The 20941-nt window shown below is 40.2% G+C and overlaps 1 protein-coding gene across 4 annotated transcripts in view; it reads right to left on the minus strand.

Annotated features, from left to right (window-relative positions):
• SLC38A1 (solute carrier family 38 member 1) overlaps positions 1-20941 on the minus strand; it is a 69979-nt gene that overhangs the window by 37588 nt on the left and 11450 nt on the right. For 2 of the 4 annotated variants that reach the window (XM_037162333.2, XM_037162332.2), the window contains exons 2-4: positions 11489-11604; positions 7801-8017; positions 157-232 (exon numbers count right to left, since the gene is read on the minus strand). In XM_037162333.2, coding sequence (XP_037018228.1) covers positions 157-232; positions 7801-7922 — 198 coding nt within the window. In that variant the 5' untranslated portion in view covers positions 7923-8017; positions 11489-11604. The remainder of the gene's footprint in view (positions 1-156; positions 233-7800; positions 8018-11488; positions 11605-20941) is intronic. The other 2 variants (XM_037162335.2, XM_037162334.2) reach the window with 1 other exon arrangement.

Below are 20941 nucleotides of genomic sequence, written 5' to 3' on the forward strand. Positions count from 1 at the left end.
ATTTTTTTAAGGGGTTTCCAGAGACAATGCATAGGACCTGAGGAATATCCTGGTGAATGTGGGTAGCTGCCTTTGGTACTATGCTGCACGAGTTAAACACATCCGTCCCAATTTATGTGGTTAAAAAATAAGCATACTTATTATTATGACACTTACATATTCATCGCATTTCTTTTTTTCCAAATGGCTGTTTGTGAGACTTCTTCTACTTTCACGATCAGAAATAAATTTGCTGTAAAGACATGTATAATACATTTAACTTCATGGTAATGATGTGAAGCTTAACAATACATGTAAGAGATTTATTACTTACCAAAACATATTACACAGGAAAAGTTACCAATTTAATTTCAAAACATTTTAATGCTAACAAATTAAAACACTATATGCAATGTGTGTTAACTTTTATGTAGATTTTTCTCTAACTATAAATTACATAATGCCAAAAAATACTATAAAGCTGTCAGGTAAAAGAATACTGGAGGCAGGATTCCTTCTGAGCTCACATTCCTGGAGTACAAAGTTATTAAAGAGGAATTCTGTCTCCCCTGCAAAAAACGAAACAACTCGTTCCCCATCAAATATTCATTCAGCGCCGGTTACATACACGTCACTAGACAAGGTGAGGAGGGAGATGTGAGGGTATGTAAGAGAAGATGCAGACGCTAAGCTGTAGGAGTTCTGAAGGGGACACTGTGGTGGGAGAAGGCTGGACATTGGTCCATGGTTAGGGGCAGAGCCAGGGCTTTAAGGAAAGCATGGGATTTCCAATGCGAGTTTGAATCCTTACTAGCTATGAGGGCCTGGCTATGCCACTTCAGTTTCCTCTGTGAAAGTAAAGTAACCTTACTATATTATTTCATGGTGCTATTGGGAGAATTAAATTTTCAGTACAGCTCCAGGCACAGAATAAGAGCAACAGACATCAATCATTCCTCCAGGGAAGTGGGGCTAGAGTTGGGATGCGTAAGATTCAGACGGGCTAAGTGGAGTAAACTATCTGCAAATATATAGAAGGAATTGAGAATGCTCTTAGAATCATATTCAGAATTAATATCAGAAAATTATGGCCTAAGTTTCTAATTTTTAAACTATTCACCATTAAAAACATAAGTCCATTTGTTGACAAATTTTGCATATATTAGGAAAACATATTAGGTTAGCTTTTTAGCTCTTCTGGAAATTTAATAAACTGGTCTTCATAAGAACTAATCACAGTAAGTTTTTCATTAATAAATGTAAATAAAGCCACTTGACCTATTCCAAAGAAACATACATGTTTAAACTGTGCATTATATTATCCTATACTTTTTTGAATAACGCTATGTTTCACAATAAACCATTTTCAATGAAAAATATACATCATTAATTTTGGCTTTATTTACCTATCTTTTTCATCTTTAATTCCAGGGGTCTGGCTTCTCCCTGGCCTTACTTCTCCAAGTTTGCATTATTTTACCAAGACAAACCAAAGACAGGCAATGTACATACGACATGCTTCCTCTGAGATCATCGCCTGGTAGAAGCAGCAGCAGCTGCAGTTTTAATCCCCTTCAGCATCTGCCTTTGCCCAGGACCTGCTCAGTCACTGAGAAAGACCAAGCAGGAGGTGAAGAAAACCTTGGTCCCCTGAAACAGGAGCGACCACGCCAGCTAACCCCAGAATAGGAATGTTGGGCTGTGCGAAATTGAGATGAGATTAGGAATCCAGAGAAGGAAGAATCGTTATTGGGAGGGATTAGCCAGAGGAAACGCACGGCCAGAGGCCTAAGAAATAGTGTTACAGGAGAATGGCAAGATGAAAGCAGTATCTTTGGAGACCAGTCTGGCACCTGTATAAGAGCGTTTGGCCCTTCTTTTGCCCTTAACATATTAAATCTTTCCACAGAATTGATCTCTCGGATCTGGCCAGAGAGAGGCATGGAAAAGCAGTCTTCCTTTTCACACAGGGAGCCCAAGAAAACATGAGTGCTGGACTTACCAAAATGGAATTGATTTCCAAAGTAAAACTGCCATTAAAGAAAAGAGTATATTTAAGCAGGCTCATTTTAATAATCAATTCATGTCTATCAAATCTTTATCCAAAAGGTCCCCGATTTGCCTTTCTTGTGGAGGGACTTCTTTTCCAAAGAGAATTTCCATTATTTTTATAAAAAGGGAAAAGCCTGAACATTTTCAAACAAACTGAACAAACAAACTGCATGTGGTAGATGGAAGTTCCCTGGCTTGGCCACACTCTCCAGAATTGGTGGTAGAGGACTGCTGGGCAGAAAAGAAAGAGATACGGGCATTGCAACACAAGAGATATTCAGTAGAGTCAAACCCTGCACAATGAAAGAGGATGAAGAATAAGGGCCCTGTATCACCGCCAGCTCTCTCCTGCAGAACTTCTGCAGGGTGAGGATGATGAAACTGACCTACAGAGCTGCTGGAAAGAGTAACCATTGAAACTCATTGCCAGTCAAGTGCCTCTCAGATTCTGCCTCTTCCTGTGTACTTTCTGCAACAAGACTTAATAGGTTTTCCCAAAAATCTTCACTGGCTCCCCCACTGGAAAAGTTTCAAGTATAAAAATTCTTCAGTGCCAGACACCACTGAATTTGATTTTGCTTCAGTGTCCCAGGCTCAGCTCTCTGCTCCTCAGAATGATCTTCCCAAGAGTGGGTGAGGACTGAGACAAGATCATGGCATTCTGAGAGTCCACGGCGGCACTGGAAATCCACTCTCCACCCACAGCAGATCCTCTCTCCCCTCTCAGCCAGTGCCTTCCTGCCCGTTCAACCTTCTTCCCTGAGTCTTCTGGTACTCTGGTCTGAACTGAGTTTCCTGACTCTATGTGCTACTGACCTGATGTGACATCCACAGGGGATGCGTAGTGTTCTCAGTCCTTTGGCTCCTTCTTAAATACACCTGACCATGCATTAGCAACTCAGAGGAACCCTTCATAAAACAGATATACATCTTCTATCTGGGAATTAGGGAGTGGCTTAAGCTGTAGGGAAATTGAGTCCAGTAGGAATGAAGAACTTAGAGAAATCCTCTTTACTCTCTTTATATTTCAATTTTTCCTTCTCTTTAGTCTTTAAATCTTCGCATTACAGTTCTGTAAGCTTTTTTTTTTTTTAAACAAAATAAAACTAACCTTTTCAGTCATGGAAAAGTCCATTCAAAATAACTAGGTCAAGCAGCTTATCACAAGTTTCTGTTATCTTACCATTTCAAAAATGCAATTTTCTGTTAAAAAGCACTGGCCTCTGGCAAAGAGGTTGAGTTAAAATTTCTCTTTATTCAATTAAAAATGGGCTGTGGGAGAAGGTGCCTTTGACATGTGGTCTCAGGATGATAAAGGTATTATTTAAAAAGAGTTTTCACTGGGTCAGTCTGTACCCAGAAAAGAGGATTCAGTCAACTGTTAGGTTGCTAGTTGTTCTGAGAACAAAACCAAACAAAATAGGAGAGTGGCTGCTATGGTGACCTCCAATAGACAAAGGCTTAACCAGGAGTAGGCGTCATATGGAGGTAGTATGACAAAAGGCTGAGCAATACACAGCAGTTATTTAAAACCAGAAATAAATCAACACCAACAATAACTGAACAAGATGGACTGTACAATAGAAAGATAATCTTCCTCCTTTAATCTCTACTAATCAGATTCTTACTAGATTATAGTATTTCATTGGAAGATTCGTAACACAAAAGATAAATGGTTGGACTTAGACGACCTTTCCTAGTTTGTTCCCTGAAATTCTAGCATTCTACAAAAAAAGGAAAAGGGAATAGGAGGAAAGAGACTGGAGAAGAAGAAAAATTTAAAAATAGTAGGCACTTAAAGAGAAGGCTGAGAGGTAAGCAAAGTCTTACTTGGGGAATAAACTCTACTGAAAATAGGAGAAATCCAAACTTTAATTATAACAGGAGCTATGAAAGCAAAGAAAGAATTTTCTGATATAAAAACTGAATGTAGGAAGAAGTGACTGAATCTTGTTAAGGGGTAAAAAAGGTTATTAGAAGAGAAGGGATAACTTTTCAAGGATCCTCCCAAGTGACACAAATTTAGTACATAAACTCTGTAGGATATACAGGGACCAAAAAAAAAGGGGGGCGCTGATGCAGGATGTAGTGACAAGAGTTGGCCCAAATTTTTTTCAGAAAAATGTTAACTAGTGACTCTTAAACTTTGTTAGATGCCCCCTGAGTCATGACAACAATAACTATGCATAGAGATGAGAACAGTAAATAAATATTAAGATATGTGAGTGCTGGCTTAGATACAGCTAGGAGAATGTACTAATATTCTGGTAGCTTTAGTAACGACAGCCAGCAATCATCCAAAACCTAAAGCAACGTTGTTATTCCTTGGGGTAGACAAGAAAGAAGCGCTAGCCTAAGAAAGAGGATGCACTTTTATTGATAAAGACTCAGCTCCTACTAAAAGGCTTATTATTGCCAGGCACTGTGCCAGTACTTTACACGATCTTCTCATCTATTTTTACAGTTGTGTGTGGTTGGTAATATTATTAGCTCCATTTTATAGAAATTAAGTAACTTGACCAAAGAAACATTACTAATAACTAAGCCACTGAGCCAGGATTTTAACCTGAGCTGGCTGATTACAGAGCCTACGAACCTGAGTACATTTAATACTCCCCAGCACTGCCCTGAAATAAGGCATTATACTACCCCTGTCTCATAGGCATGGAGCTGAAGGTCAAAGCACAAAGTCACACAAGACCTACTGGTAAAGCCAGGATTCAATACAAGTCTAAATTCAAACCACTTAAATGCTCTCTTTCTCTCTCTCTTCTTTGTCTGTCTCTATTTTTCTCTTTCATTTAACAAATATTTTTGTAATGCCCATTCTGTACCAGGCGCTATTATCTACCATTTCAAGGTACAAGAGATATAAAAATGGCTAAGATAACTCCTCCTCTCCAGGAGCTCACATCTAGAGGAAGAGTCTAGAGCTTGCTACTCAGAGTGTGATTTATGGACCAGCAGTCTGGGCATTACCTGGAAGCTTGGTAGAAATTATAACCCCAGGCTCCGCGCCAGACCTACTGCCTCAGCATCTGCGCTTTAACCTGGTTTCCAAATGTTTCACGTGCACATTAAAATGGTAGCAGTACTGGTCTAGTGGACATTTGGAAAGGTTTGCTGTTCCAGGTATAGATTTCTATGACTATAACCCCAAAATTAGGACATAAAATAAAACTGAACTGGAATAAGGGCAGGTGTCCTAATGCCCAAATGGCTCTACTCTATTTTTACCTAAACTTAAAAAAATGATTCTTATTGTATCCTAACGGGGAGTTTCTAGGCAAAGCTATTAGCTAGATGGCAAGGTAATCAGAGATCACCATTTGTTAGCTTCCTAAAAAAAGGAACTGTTAATGGAAGTTCACTGTTTGGGGGGATGGCTCTCTTAGATGCACATAATTGGGCCTTCCTCCCATCAATGTGAAAAAGCTGCAAGAAGAATGAGAGGTATTTATGTGTAGCTTCTGTAGCAATCGTGGTGGGTTTTTTCCTGATTTTTAGTTACCTTTTTGGCTTCAGGCCATAATATGTTGCTTTTAATTTTACTTGTCCTAGAGCCAAAAATAAAGTGAAGTTCATTAACTGTGTCAGTGAAAAAGGGAAGGTAAGATAAAAGAAGCAATAAATGCATCACACTTTATTTCCAAGTATGGAACCAAATTCTGCAAAACAAATGGTCAACACCCAACAGCAAAGCTGCTGTACCAGCTCACTGCCTTACTCACAGTCGAGAGGGAAGTGAGCTCACTGGGCAAGGTGCCCAAGGGCCCCGAGTCGGGGGTGAGAAGGGCTGCTTCCACCCTCTGCAACTGGTAGCCACTTCAAAAACTTAATACTTTTAGTAAGAAAAATTTTTAAAGATCAACTTCAGATTCCAAACTGAGTATTATAAATGACTTAGACTTTAAGGTTTGCATTGCTTTGGGAATGAAGTTCCATTATAACACTGAAGTGGCCTACTTGTGAAATGGTTGGAATCCTGTGCACGGTTAGGTGGTCAGCGGTGACTAGAACGCTCCAGGAGTGTGGAGCGTAAATTAGTAGTGGTAGAGTTAATAGGACCAGTAAAGACTGTCTTTTCCACTAATGCCTGAGCATTATAATCAAAGGCAGCAGGATAGAGCTGAAAGACAAGGATTTCAGACAGACCTTTGTATGCCCTTGAGCAAGTTATTTTATTCCTCTGAGGTTCAGTTTCCTTATTCGCAAACCAAAATTTAAAATTTTCCTCATTTGCAAAAGAATACTTTGCATGATGTTAGAAGGGTAAATGGCAATATATGTAAACACAGCTGCCAGTTAAGAAATGTTGTTATTGTTAGGAATTTCTCAGAAGAGGTAAAAGAAGTAAACTTGAGTCCAACAATAACAAATATCGCAACAGAGTAAATGCTACTTGAATTATAATGAGGAAGTGTATGGTTGGAGACGTAAACGCTAAGAACATTTAAGGAAGAGAAAAAAAAGGAAAGGCAGGGCTGAACTTTTTGAGTACACGTAAGTGATGGCAGCTAAGTCTTATGCTGGCCTTTCATTCATTTATGTATACGCTTTATCACAATATAGAAAAGACTATGAGAAAGTTTTTCTATGAAGATGCCTGGTTAAGGTTATAAAAATGTTGTCATCTTCCTCTACACCAATTTTCTTTTGACAACCCATCTCCCAAAAAAGTGTGGCATCACTGCTTTTCTAATAAGTAGTCCTGTATATTCCTCTCTCTGCTCCTACAAAGGAGGCTTTGTGCTTCAAATAAGCCTCACTGCTAATTCCCAAGCTGGAGACCTTCCTGTTCAGGGATCCACACAGGCTGGCTGTCAAATCAGTAGGTCGGAGAATGCTCCCCATCAATACAAATAGTAAGTAAAGACATCTGACTCTACTCTTGTAACACAAGAGACACAGAACCCAGAAGAGCTGGAAAGACACGCTGAGGCCAAGAGCTTCCAGCCCACCTGCCTCTCTGCTCCTCTCACTCACTGTATCTTTCCTTTTCCTTTGGTTTCAGGTACTATTTCTCTGCCATAGTTTCTCACAGAGCCATTTGGTCTCAACTATAGTTGTTATTAAAGTCCATGTTGTAAGTGATGCTGGTAATGATGTATTTGTTGCTTCAACAGGGGAACATTAACAAATGCAGCTTTGACCATTCGTTAGTTGAAACAGTTCAACTGACCACAGGGGTGAGGTCAGACGAGGGCAGCGCACATTCAGATATGGGATGCAGCAAAACCCCAGCAGTCTGTCTCATTCAAAAGCACAGCGATTTTGGAAAGTTAGGACTGGTTGGGGTCCAACGTATTTACACATTTTTATTAGACTCAATTGAAAGATTTGAAAGAATGAATACATTACTTCCCTGTTTGTTTCATCTGCTATTGCACACTATGCCCAACAGATGTCACATAGGAAATTCAAATTACGTCTCAAATGGAGCTAACTTCAGTAATGAATAATTCAAGAGAATAACTGAAAATCAGAATATTTTAGAAACATTTCTTTTAGTAGATAGAAAGTGTTAGTGGAGCCCTGGCTGGTGTAGCTCAATGGATTGAGCACAGGATGCGAACCAAAGGGTTGGCAGTTTGATTCCCAGTCAGGGCGCATGCCTGGGTTGCAGGCCAGGTACCCAGTAGGTGGCATGTGAGAGGCAACCTCACATTAATGTTTCTCTCCCTCTGTTTCTCCCTCCCTTCCCCTCTTTCTAAAAATAAATAAATAAAATCTTTTTTAAAAAGTAAGTGTTAGTAGAAAGATACTCACCTATTTATCTGACCATTTTCCACCTCCGTGAAATCGTTGGAGTCATTGCTGACGTTATCATCTTCGGGGACTGTCATGTTCTGCAACTCAGTTAACTCAAGTCCACTTTTGAAATGCATCATGTTTAAAAAGCCCCTGGAGTCAAAAAATTCTTCCAAATTTTCCTGTTCTGAGCGTATTTACAATGAACAGCAGCAAAAATATAAGCTTGACACCCCTAAAATACAACACAATGAAAAACAGTTAAGCATATGAATATAACTGCTGACTAAAAATAGTTAAAGTGAACAAATAGTTAATTTACTGATAATGCAACTTTTACATCTTCCTACTTGATACATTAAAAGCCATCTTTGTACATCAAGTTATAAAGGCTCTAAATTGTATGCCTTTCATTAATCTCCCTCCATTTTAAGGTATAAAGTGAGTCAAGTCCACCCTGACGGGTGTGGCTCAGTGGGCTGGACGTCCTCCCACAAAGTGAGAGGTCACTGGTTTGACTCTAGTCAGGGCACATGCCTGGGTTTCGAGTTCTGTCCTTGGTTGGGATGCAAGCGAGAGGCAGTTGATGGATGTTTCTTTCCCACATTGATGTTTCTCACCTTCTTTTTCTCCCTCCCTTCCCCTTTCTCTAAAATAAATAACTAAAATCTTTTTAAAAGATGAGTCATGTCCCATAATCTTTATGCTCATGTTTTGTAGGAATACCATGTTGGTGGCAGGCAATATAGACACCCTTTTATAAAACACTGAGTTTAAAATGAAAACAAGTGGATTACTTTAATGTGTTAGCTCACAGGACACACATATAGCTGGGTACAGACCGCAGAGCCACAAAAGGACCTTTGATTCAACCACGCCAGTCGAATGAAAATGGAAACGTGCCAGAAATGGCATCATGAAGGATCAACTACCGAACCCAGGGGCCAAGCAGCAAACAACAAATCTGTGTTTTGAAATTTAGCAAACAGTTTATCCATCAACTGAAAGAGATTAAATCAATCTCTTCAATGAAATCACTCTATGTCAGGGAATTAGGGAATTAAAAATTCATACTCAGGGGATTTGGGTTAATCCACCTAAAACTGTATTTCCTCATCAGAGACAAAGACTTGCAGAGTTCACATTTCCCCCAACGTAGACGACTGTGATTTCAATTTCTGAGGGGTCCCCAGTAGAACACAAGGAGGGGAACAAGTTTCAGACACAGCATCACACAGCAAAAAGCAGGAGGCATGAGTGGCAAATGCAAGTTCGGAAGTAAGGCCTCCATACACACAGCAGCCTCACGGGGAGAGTCTCAGTGAGGTGATGAGGACCATGGACTGAAGCAGAATGTCAATGAGATTTTTTATTCACCTCCAATGGTAATTGAATGACATTTTGACATTTTTTCTGATCCTGCATCCCATTAAGATGATTGTAATCTAGTTAAGAGTCAAAACGCTCACTTGATGTGCCCATTTGAACATCCTAGTATTTGTCAAGAAGCATTTTGCTAATCGATGATATTTTCAGGACCCACAGAAAGTGTCCTACAATGATACTTGTTCCAGAATTTTCTTCTCTCCCTCCCCACAGCCAGGCCACGTTATTCCTTTTTATCCACACAGTCTCCTATCTAAAATGAAACCTCACAGGTTCCAGGATCCTATACAGGTTCCACAACGTTAGTACTTTCTAATGCCTCAGGCTCCAGGAGCGTCACCCTTCCTTGCAGGGCAGAGCCACTCCTGTGAAGCAGGGAGCCAGGGAGATGTGAGCTCCGTGAAGTGCTGGTCAGAGGCCAACCTGGCAGCTCGAGGCTGGTTCTTCCGGCCAGGGTGGTAGTTCTGGAGATGGGCCATCTCTAATTGCTTTTAGTGCCTTCACACAGCAGCAGTGTTTACACCCTGTCTTTACTTTGCAAAAGCCAAAATGCATTAAAACAGCTGAACACCACCTTATCCCTTGGCCCCTTTGAGGAAAGCTGCACCAGCAGACTGCACGGGGTGATTTCCAAGGACCCTGACACCCTGGCTCTCCCCCGCATGGCTTCCTCGGAGGCCAGGGAAGTGATACCACAGGGCTGGGAGAAGGCTGACTCAGTGATGGCATTTCCCATCGGGATTAAGAAGTCCTCTTCCTCCCACAAACTGGTAGGAAATAGTGCGCTAAACCATGGCTTTCTCAAGAGAGGAAAGGTTGACTAATAACAGACTGGGAGTCTACTGTTTGAATTTAAACTTTCATATCAATGTATGTGTGAGTACATAGATAAACATATATACATAAAACTATATATTTAAAAAATGAACAAAAAGAGAAAAGAATAAAAAGAATACAGGAAGTCCTGGCCACTAAAATTGTTAGTATTAGGCAAATACCAATACTAAGTTAATCACATAGAATGTTTTTTTTTTCCTTTTGGCTTGAAGAAAAAACTCTTTTTCACAGTCCTGGAAGCTAGAAGTCCAAGATCAAGTCCAAGATCAAGTCCAAGCTTCCTTCTGAGGCACCTCTCTTTGGCTTGCAGAGAGATGCTGTCCTACTGTGTCCTCACATGGTCTTTCCTCTGTGCATGTGTCATGACTGACTGACTGACTTGACTGGTTTGTTTGTTTCTTTATTTATGATCCTCACCCGAGGACCTTTTTTTCCATTGCTTTTATAGAGAGAGGAAAGGAGAGAGAGGGAGAAAAACACTGATGTGAGAGAAACATCAACTTGGTTGCCTCCTGGCATGCACCCCCACCAGGAATCCAATCTGACTGGAAATCGAACCCATGACCTTTTGGTCCACGGAACAACACTCCAACCAACTACCCACACTGGTTAGCACCTCTTTTTTATTTTTTAGAATAAAATTTAATTGTTATGAAATCATCTATCTGAAACCTAACTTGTTCTTAAAAATGAAAGCTGGAAAATAGAAAAAGATGAACAAAGTGAGTGACACCTGTCACTAAGGTGGAGGCCACACTTAGAAAACAGTATCCATTCGATTTATATGTTTAGTGGGTGCTATGTGCTGAAGGGGTGTAAAAAGTTTGAAAAAGTCAAATTCAGGGATCTGAGGCAGCATCACAGGAAAGTCACGTTTGGACGGGCTCTTGAGAAAGAAAAAAAAATTCTGATTCTAAAACTAAAACCAACTCAACTATAGAATCTTTAGAACAAACATTGTAAAAGAAATTCCACCACCCCAAAACGGCCACTATTAGAGTTTCATGTCCTCTTTTCTTTCTTTCTCTCTCTCTCTCTCTCTCTTTCTTTCTTTCCTTTCTTTCTCTCTCTCTCTCTTTCCTTCCTTCCTTCCTTCCTTCCTTCCTTCCTTCCTTCCTTCCTTCCTTCTCCCTCCTTCCTTCCTTCCTTCTCTTTCTTTCTCTCTTTCTTCTTTCTTCTTCTTCCTTCCTTCCTTCCTTCCTTCCTTCCTTCCTTCCTTCCTCCCTTCCTCCCTCCCTTCCTCCCTTCCTTCCTTCTCTTTCTTCCTCTCTAGATTCCCTCCTCGCTTCTCTCTATTTTATTTATGAGTGGGATCTTAGACTGCTGCAAGCTACTTTTTTTTAGCATTACACTGTAAGGACTTTGAAAAAGTGCTTATTAAAAATATTATTAGTTTCTTATGAATCAAGACTATAAGTTTTGTAGAAAAATTATAAATCACAAGTAAATGAAGGAAGAAACAAGTAAAAAGAAGAAAAGTCACCTGTTATCTCAGCAAGCAAAGACGATTACTATGCATATATGTTGGAGTATGACCTTCCAGGGTTTTTGTATGCACATAGATATGGAGCTGGTACACAGTAGGCACTCAATAAGTATCTGTTAAATGCAAAGAATGAATACAAATTAAAACTATGTATACATTTCCAAAAATGGAAATCATAGCATAGAGCTTTTATTTTTTAACTATATTTTATTATTTATGCTATTACAGTTGTCCCAATTTTCCCCCTTTCACCCCCCTCCATGCAGCCCCTCAGACAATCCCCACACCACTGTGTCCATGGGTCATGCATATATGTTCTTTGGCTACTCCCTTCACCTTCTTTCATTAAGTCCTCCCCCCCTCCCTGACAGCTGTCAATCTGTTCTGTGCTTCTATGCCTCTGATTCTATTTTGCTCATTAGTTTATTTTGTTCATTAGATCTGTCCATGTATACATGAGATCATATGGTATTTGTCTTTCACTGACTGGCTTATTTCACTTAGCATAACAGTCTCCAGGTCCATCCATGCTGTTGCAAAAGGTAAGAGTTCTTAGCATTCCATTGTGTAAATGTACAACAGTTTTTTTAATCCACCTATCTACTGATGAGCACTTGGGTTGTCTCCAGATCTTAGCTACTGTACATAATGCTGCTATGAACATAGGGGGTACACGTATTCTTCTGAATTGATGTTTCAGGACTCTGAGGATGTATTCATACCAAACATTTTTCACTTAAAAAGATATGGTCACCTATACTGAGTTATGTCAGTATACACAGGTCTATACCGTTACTTCTAATGATTGCTGAACTGTTTGACTGTGCCATAAATTGACATTCAACCTATTACTACTGGTAATAGTAGTCACACTGCTTGGGAACATGAGATTGACAGGCAGAGAGGAGTCCTGAGCTGAGACTTCTTAGTGCGGAGAAAACATAATCAACAGCACAGAAGCAGGAGGTGCATGTCAAGTTCAAGAAACAGAATTATACTGAAGACTGAAGCAATTACCAGACTATACAATTAATTAAAATGCCAAAGAGGGTCATCATGTGAAGATCTTGATGTTAACACAACCATAATTACTATCTCTCAATGTTTATATTAGGTTACAAATGATACTTTACTCATCACAGAATATTTCCGATCCTTTACTGCATTATTATGTTGGTATGCTTATTGGTATATTTTATTAATAGTACCACTGTAAAATACACAAACTTACTCTCTGCTCTTCATGGTGTTAGATAGCACAGGAAAGGATATGCAGATGAACCTGTGTAGACTTCCATTGCTTACAGTCTATTTAAACAAGCAAGACCATCCCATATTAAGTGACAACACACCATAAACCATTTGCATGACAGAACCAAACTATGTGGCAGGACAAGGAATAAGTACAGAAAGGTTTCAGAGACAGACAGACATATATATGTACATACAGGAAAGAAAGGAGGAAGGAGGGAAAGGAGAACGGGAGGCTGGATAGGAAGGAAAATAAATGGGACCTTGAGAGCTCAGGCAAGATTTTACAAAGTGTTAGAATAGGCCCTGCGCAATGCCTAAAAACAGGTAGAATGTAGACTGGGGGATACGGAAGGCACTGCTTGTACTGAGAAAAGTGTAGGCAAAGACGATGAGGCCAAAAGTACACAGAACAGCCCTATACGAGCCTAGCTAGAGTGAAGGGAACAAGGTGTATAAGTTTGGTAACAGAGCTGACTTAAAGACTGTAGAGGGAAAAGCAAACCAAAAAAATGTATTGTAACTTAAACAATGTCCGAAATTACTTTTGGGGATAAATAAGCAAAAATACAATTTCAATTGCCAACACACATTTGTGGTGGATTGGCTTACTCCATATTTGTTCCCACTTCTTTGTAGTACAGTTCTACAGAGGATGGAAAATGGAAATATACATTCCCCAGATTCCTTTACATCTTGGGTTCTAAATACGATTTAGATTCCACCAATCAAAGAGCAAGGTGCTGGGGGCAAGGCACCCATTAGGCTGGTGCAGTTCGAGCAGGTGAAGCAGACAGCAGTGGAGCCAACGGCTGTGTCTACGGATTCCTGAGAATCAGATTTGGCTCCAGTGATGTATTCCTGGAACCTGTAGTTGAGACAATGAGAAGCCAGCTTCCTGATGGAGGCACAGCAGCAGGTTCCTTAGTGGGCCAGTTGAATGGTAGTATTCTGCTAATTATTCCTAGAGGCCCAGCCTAAACCAGCTCTGTCATCACTTCTAACAACTTTATAGACACTTCATTCCTTGTATTTAATACCTTTTGTTTAACATACATAGAAAGATTTCTGTTATACTAAACCCTAATATTCTTAGTTTTATTTTTTCCTCCCTTTAAATTTTTTTATTATGCGAACTTTTAAACATATATAAGTGTGAACAGAATAGAATACTGAACACCCAATGTAACAAATCCAACAATTAACAATTCAAGCCAATCCTTTTTTTTTAAAGATTTAATTAATTTATTTTTTGGGAGAGGGGAAGGGAGGAAGAAAGACAGGGAGAGAAACATCATCTTGGTTGCCCCTCGCACGCCCCCTACTGGGGGCCTGGTCTACAACCCGGGCATGTGCCGGGACTGGAAATTGAACCAATGACTCTTTGGTGCACAGTCTGGCACTCAATCCACTGAACCACACCAGCCAGGGCCAAGCCAGTGTTGTTGAAGTTTTACCCCCACCAACACACAGAACTATGTTAAAGCAGATCCCAGTATCCTATCATTTGCACATAGTTCAGCACATATCCCTAAAAGAAATCTTTTTTCAAACAATAGCACCATATCACTGTCAAACCTAAAAAAGAACAAGAATTCCTTAATATCACTAAATATCCAGTCACATTCACTTACTTTTTAAATTTTTATGAATCACTACTTTTTTGTTGGTGGTGTTTTTAATTCTGAAGAACTAATAAAATCACACTTCTACTAGCTCAGCTCCTGAGATCAATCACGGTAGCCAGGTCAGCGGTTCTGAGAAAGTATTAGGCCTAAGGCTAATGATGGTCCTGTTCTTCCTGCCATCTTTTCCAATAACTGCATAAGCCTGTTTACCCCTTGGGGTCTTTGAGTCCCTGGCTCTTAGACAGTAATATGAATCTATGACTTGTTTTTTCATATTTTGAAAGACCTCAGACAGGCCAAACAAGCTAACTAAAATGTCAGGTACCCTTGCTTTCAGTTAGACGGCATTAATTCGATGGGATAACCCTAGATTCTGACTGGCAATTTCATATATCTTTCAGTAATAAAAACAGAAAATGAGTTCACAAATTAAAATTGTAGTCAAAACTCATTAAACAGTATAGTTGAGATCTGAATGTTGCACCGCATGTAAGTTATACTTCAATTAAAATAAAAGCTTAAAATTGATGGTTAAAAATCTTTGAAAACCTGAGTCCTTGGGAGATGGGGAATAATAAAAGTGGCCTTTGGTAGAGAACAGGCTGGGAGCCAGTCAGCAATCTCAGAAGGACAGGTGTCTTCACTGTCTTTCCTCAAGCCAGGCTAGTGATCTCAGCCCTGCCAGGACCCTGTATTTGCCACACTTCCTCCCTGTGGCATCCCTGACTCCTGTCAGCCGCTCTCAGTCCTGTATCTGGAAAGCAATCCTGTCTAGAACCAGGAACTACCACCTGCCGCCCCTCTCTTTAACTGCCAACAGTCTGAACATCTTGCTCCTCTCTTCCTCACTCCCCGGAAACCATGCTAATTCTGCCTCCACCATTTATGACCTGTGTGACCCTGGGCAAGTAGGTTAACTCCTCTTCGCCTCAGAAGTTTCCTCTTCTGTAAAATGAGATAAAGTGATACCCATCTCCTACAGTCATTATAATGATTTCACGGTTGGGTCCATATGCAGCACTTACGGGAATATCTGGCTTGGTTCTTCTTGTAAGCAATGGTGACTATGAGTGCTACTGTTGCTACTACTTCCCAATCAAGACAAGGGGACTGTTCATCGCTCTCCACCAACTTGCTCCTCCCTGCACCCTCCTAAGCACTGCTTCTTGGCGTCCTTTCCCAGGTCCCTTCCTCCTTCCTACCTTAGGGCAGGGATGCTTCTGCCCTCCACCCTTCACTCCAGACACTCCAAATTCTTTCCATTTTACAGTTTCAAGCATGTAGTGTCATGTTCATCTCCCAGGGCATCTTTCAGATTTTTCTCCCAGGTATTTTCATTTCATAAAACTAGAATTCCTTTGTGTTATGAAACAGGATCTCCCTCCTAAACACTACTTGATAATAATCCCACCAATTAACATGCCACATGTTTTTTCACCTGCATAATGAGAAGGCTGGAGGGAGATGATCTCTCAGGTTCCTTCCTGCTCAGAAAAATTTCCAAACATTCTTTCTAGACTAGGGCTGCCCTCTGGACTTCTCCGCGTGGATGTCCGCAATGACCTCAAATTCCACATGGGTAACTGGGCACATCGCCTGACCTCACGCATCAGCTTTTCTATTTCAGTTAAAGATAATGTTCATTCTCATCACTTAGACTTGGAGTCCAGCTGGATATCACTACAATGCTACCTCATATCTAATCAGCCACAAGTCCTGTCAACATTCTTTCATGGTGTCCCTTCCATTCCTCTCCTTCCTTTCAGCTCCCCCATCCTGACTTTGCCCACCGCTTTCCTCCACGCTACCTGCTGATCCCTCCCCTCTCATTCACAGGCCCAGATTCTTCCTGAAATATGTCTCGCACATTCCTCTTCCCTCTCTGCTCATCATAATTGCTGCTAATGTGTACAGGATAAAGTCTAATCTCCGGAACCTCAAATTCAAAGACCAGATTGCTCATAATTACCTCTTTAATTTCTCTCTCCTATGACTTTCTGAACCTTCCATTCTGCAATGGATCTACTCCTATGCAATTTTCTGCTTTGTTCACATCTTTCCCTTGGCCCTGAACCTAATTCCCCCATGACTTTCCATCAAGCCCATGCCTACATTTCTTTTAAAGCCCAGCTTTCTTGCTTGCATGCTTTTTTATTTTTCATTGTATGCTTTTGTAATTTTCCAATTTCAAACGAAACTTCTCTGTGATGTCTTTCTCCAATGACCAATCCGTGACTGAGCATATACCTCTGAAAAAGCGTTACATTAAAGCAGTGGTTCTCAACCGGAGACCATCTTGCCACCCCCTATCCTTTGCACAACATTTGTTAATGTCTAGAAGCATTTTTGGTCCTCATAAATGAGGGGGTGCTGCCAACTTCTAGTGGAAAGAGGCCAGGGATGCTGCTAAACATGTAATGCACAAACAGCTGTCCACAACAGTTATCCATCCCCAAACATCAGTGGTGCAGAAGATGAGAAGCCCCGTGTTGCAGGGAGCTCACCAGAGGATAAGTACTAACCATCTCTGTCTGGGCCAGGGAGGTGAGCTGCTCACTGCCTGGCACAGGCTTCCTTGTCCCTTTGCACACTCTCTCATTCACTGTACCTGGGCGCCTGCTCCTGCAGCTCCGTGTGCCTCTTCGTCAGGTGCCCACCCGTAGGATCTTTGAATGTCTGTTATCAATATGCCCAGGCTATGACATCTGGGAATTGGCCTACCCGTATTTAGGTGTTTTGAAAGTACTGTGATTTCTCTAAGGCAGAAAATACAGATAAACTTCAGAAGTTGATGAATTCAACCTGTAACTTTAGATGCAGGAGGATGGAACGTGTGTTTTTTAAATTGAAACTTAATTAGAATGCTGAGTATATTTGAGCAGTGTAAATACCACTAAATTTTAAAACAAAATCTTTCTTGTCAACTAAAAATCCACACATTTAAATAATTACGAAAAACTTAGAAATTTAAAAAACTTAGAAAACAGTCTCTCTCATCAAGCATTGCCATTGAACAAAAAACAATGAATGGGAGCTGGTTTGTTTCTGAGTCCTGTCTATGACAGTTAACTCCCAACAAAATATTCTAAAACACAAAATAAAACAAAAACAGATGGCAGACACAAGCACCACAAAGTGGTTTGTATAAAGAGGATCACTTATTTAAAAAGAAAAAACACACATTTAAAAATATACCTTTATTTAAAAAGAGAAAACAGGTTATAATCCAAGAATAGACGAAGTTATAGTCTTTGAACAAGCTTTTTCCTTCTCTTTGGGCCTCTATCTTCTCACCTCAACACAGGAAAGGCAGATTAACGGATACACTCTCAAAGATCTCCCCCAGTTCTAAAATCCTCTGAATTTATGCTTCCACAGACTATTTCCTAATGGATCATAATCAGAAATAAAAGTATGGGCTTGTGGACAAATCTTCTGAATAGCTGACTTACACGAGCGGTCCTCAGTTCTGACTAGAAATAGGAACCACCTCAGGAGCTTTTGAAAATAACAGTGGAGACTGCGTTGTGAGTTGTGTGGCTCTAGGATGCGGCCATTTCCCCTCACATGTCCAGCAGTATACAGTGCTCCCTTCATGCATGTGGTCAAGTCTTGGTCTGTTTGGGCCTGATAAATTTTGCTGGCCTCACCCTGATGACTCCCTGAAAACCCGCCCTGCCACAAAGGTCTGTGGGCATCTGGTGGGTGGAAGGTAAGCTTGATGTCCCCTGGGACTTTTGCTGATTAGATTCAGACCCAGCACTGGCACTGAGTCTGGACCTGTGTCATTCTGGTGAACACCACTTACCCTGACCTGGTGAGTCACTGAGAACCTATGACATGCAACCTGAGTACTGCTAGAGGCTCTCTCAGTGACTGACCTCAGCGAGCCTATCAGTCAGCCAGCCAGCAGGTAGAGCTGGCTCTCAGGGTGCCTTGGGATTTTGCTGACCAGCCCCATGGGCCTGATGCCGGTAAAGCTGACCTTGGTGCACAGCTTCATCCTCCTGCATACACCTAGGCCCAGCAGAGGCAGCCAAAAACCATGGATTGCTTTGTAGCTCCAAACAGGTTGACCAGAGCCCATAACAGGCAGTGCCTGACATTGATCTGCAGCAGAGTCCCTCCTGGGAGGTCCCAGAACCTACATACCCAGTGGCCCAGACAACATCAGAGAATGATCCAATTAGTTTCTAAAGCAGCATATCCAAAGAGAGATCTTGGCAGGCACTGGACACTGTTGAGGTGAATTCTGTTTCATGTCATCAGCACCTACAGAGCAGCTCATACACTGTGGTCAAGGCTGATTCTCACAGTCAGCCAGCCTGAGAGCTGACCTCACACATGAAAAGGCCAATAGCAACCAAGACTCAATTACAACAGGGGGGCTCACACAACCCACACAGGGACATTCCTAGAGCACCCAGATCCAGTGATTAAGGAGGCTATGCGACTGAGTCCCAAAGGACACTTACATACTATACAAGGCCACCCTACCACCACTGGGAGTCACAGCAGATCTACCTAATACATAGAAACAAACACAAAGAAGCAAAATGGGGAGACAAAGAAACATTCCCCAAATGAAAGAACAGGAGAAATCTCCAGAAAATGAGCTAACTGAAATGGAGGCAAGCAAGTTATAAGATAGAAAAGTTTAAAAAATGGTTATAAGGATGGTCAAGGCATTTAGAGAAACTCAGCAAAGAGATAGCGAGCATTAAAAAGGATATAGAAACCATAAAAAAGAATGAGTCAGAAATGAACGCAATATCTGAAATGAAAAATACACTAAAAGGTATAAACTAGATTGGATGAAGCAGAGAATCAAGTCAGCAATTTGGAAGGCTCTTGAGGATAGGTAAGGAACCTTCGGGACAACATGAAGTGTTAACAACATCTACATCACAGGTGTACCAGAAGAGAGAGAGCAAGGGATTGAGAGCATATTCAAATAATAACTAAAAACTTCCCTAAGCTGGTGAAAGAAAAAGACACACAAGTCCAGGAAGTGCAGAGAGTCCCAAACAGGATAAACCCAAAGAGTCACATATAATGACAAAGGTTAAGAACAAAGACTCCTAAAAGCAGCAAGAGAAGGACAGTTATTTACTTACAAAAGAGCTGATCATTCAACAAAAACCTTTCACGCCTGAAGGGACTGTACAAAATATTCAAAGTGATGAAAAGCAAGGACCCACAATCAAGACTACTTTATTCAGCAAGGCTATCATTTAAAAGTAAAGGAGGAATAAAGTGCTTTCTAGACACAAAAAAGCTAAAACAGTTCATTACTACCAAACCAGAATCACAAGAAATGTTAAAGGGTCTTCTTCAAGAAGAAGAAAAAGGAAGAAAACACAGAGGAATAGTTATAAAGAATAAAATGGCAATAAATATGTATCTATCAATATCACTTTAAATGTAAATGACTTAAATGCTTCACTCAAAAGATATAGGGTAGCAGAATGGATAAGAAAACAAAACCCATATATATGCTGTCTACAAGAAACCCACCTCAGAACAAAAGCTACACAATGACTAAAAGTAACAAGATGGAAAAAGACATTTCATGCTAATGGAAATTTGAAAAATGAGATAGCAATATTTGTATCATATGAAGTAGACTTGAAAACAAAGGCCATAACAAGAGACAGAGAAGGACATTTCATAGTGCTAAAGAGACTAATCCAACAGGAGGCGATAACTCTTGTAAACACTTATGCACCCAACACAGGAGCACCTAAATACATAAAGCAAATCTTGATGAACGTAATGGGAAACCAACAGTAATACAGTCAAAGTAGGGGATTTTAACACATCATTGATATCAACAAATAGCTCTTCCTGATAGAAAATCAACAAGGAGATGGCAACCTTAAATGACACACTACATCAAATGGATTTAACTGATATCTTCAGAACATTTAACCCCAAGCAGCAAAATATACACTCTTTTCAAGTATATGTGGGACATTTTCTATGTTAGACAACATATGAGGAGACAAAACAAGTATCAATACATTTAAAAAGATTGAAATCACATCAAGCATCTTCTCTGACCACAATGCTATGTAACTAGAAATCAATCACAAGAAAAAATGAAAAACACATAAAGACATGGAAGATAAATAACATGTTACTAAACAATAAATGGATTAACAACGAGATCAAGGAATAAATCCAAAGATACCTTGAAACAAATGAAAATGAGAACACAAGAACTCCAAATTTATGACACAGCAAAAGCAGTCATAAGAGGGAAATTCATAGCATTACAGGACTGCCTCAAGAAATAAGAAAAATCTCAAATAAACAATTTAACTTTACACTTAAAGGATCTAAATGAAGAACAACAAAGTCCAAAATGAGAAAGGAAATAATAGAAATCAGAACACAAATAAATGAAAGTCTAAAAAAATACAAAAGATCAATGAAATCAAGTGCTGCTTCTTTGAAAAGATAAAAGAAATCTGACAAGGTTAACCAGACCCAACAGAAAAAAAAAAGAGGACCCAAACAAATAAAATCAGAAATAAAATAGAAAAAGCAACTAACTGCAGAAATACAG

This window comes from Artibeus jamaicensis, unplaced genomic scaffold (genome assembly GCF_021234435.1).
Source record: "Artibeus jamaicensis isolate MK-2021 breed Jamaican fruit bat unplaced genomic scaffold, CSHL_Jam_final contig_233, whole genome shotgun sequence".
Taxonomy (NCBI): domain Eukaryota; kingdom Metazoa; phylum Chordata; class Mammalia; order Chiroptera; family Phyllostomidae; genus Artibeus; species Artibeus jamaicensis.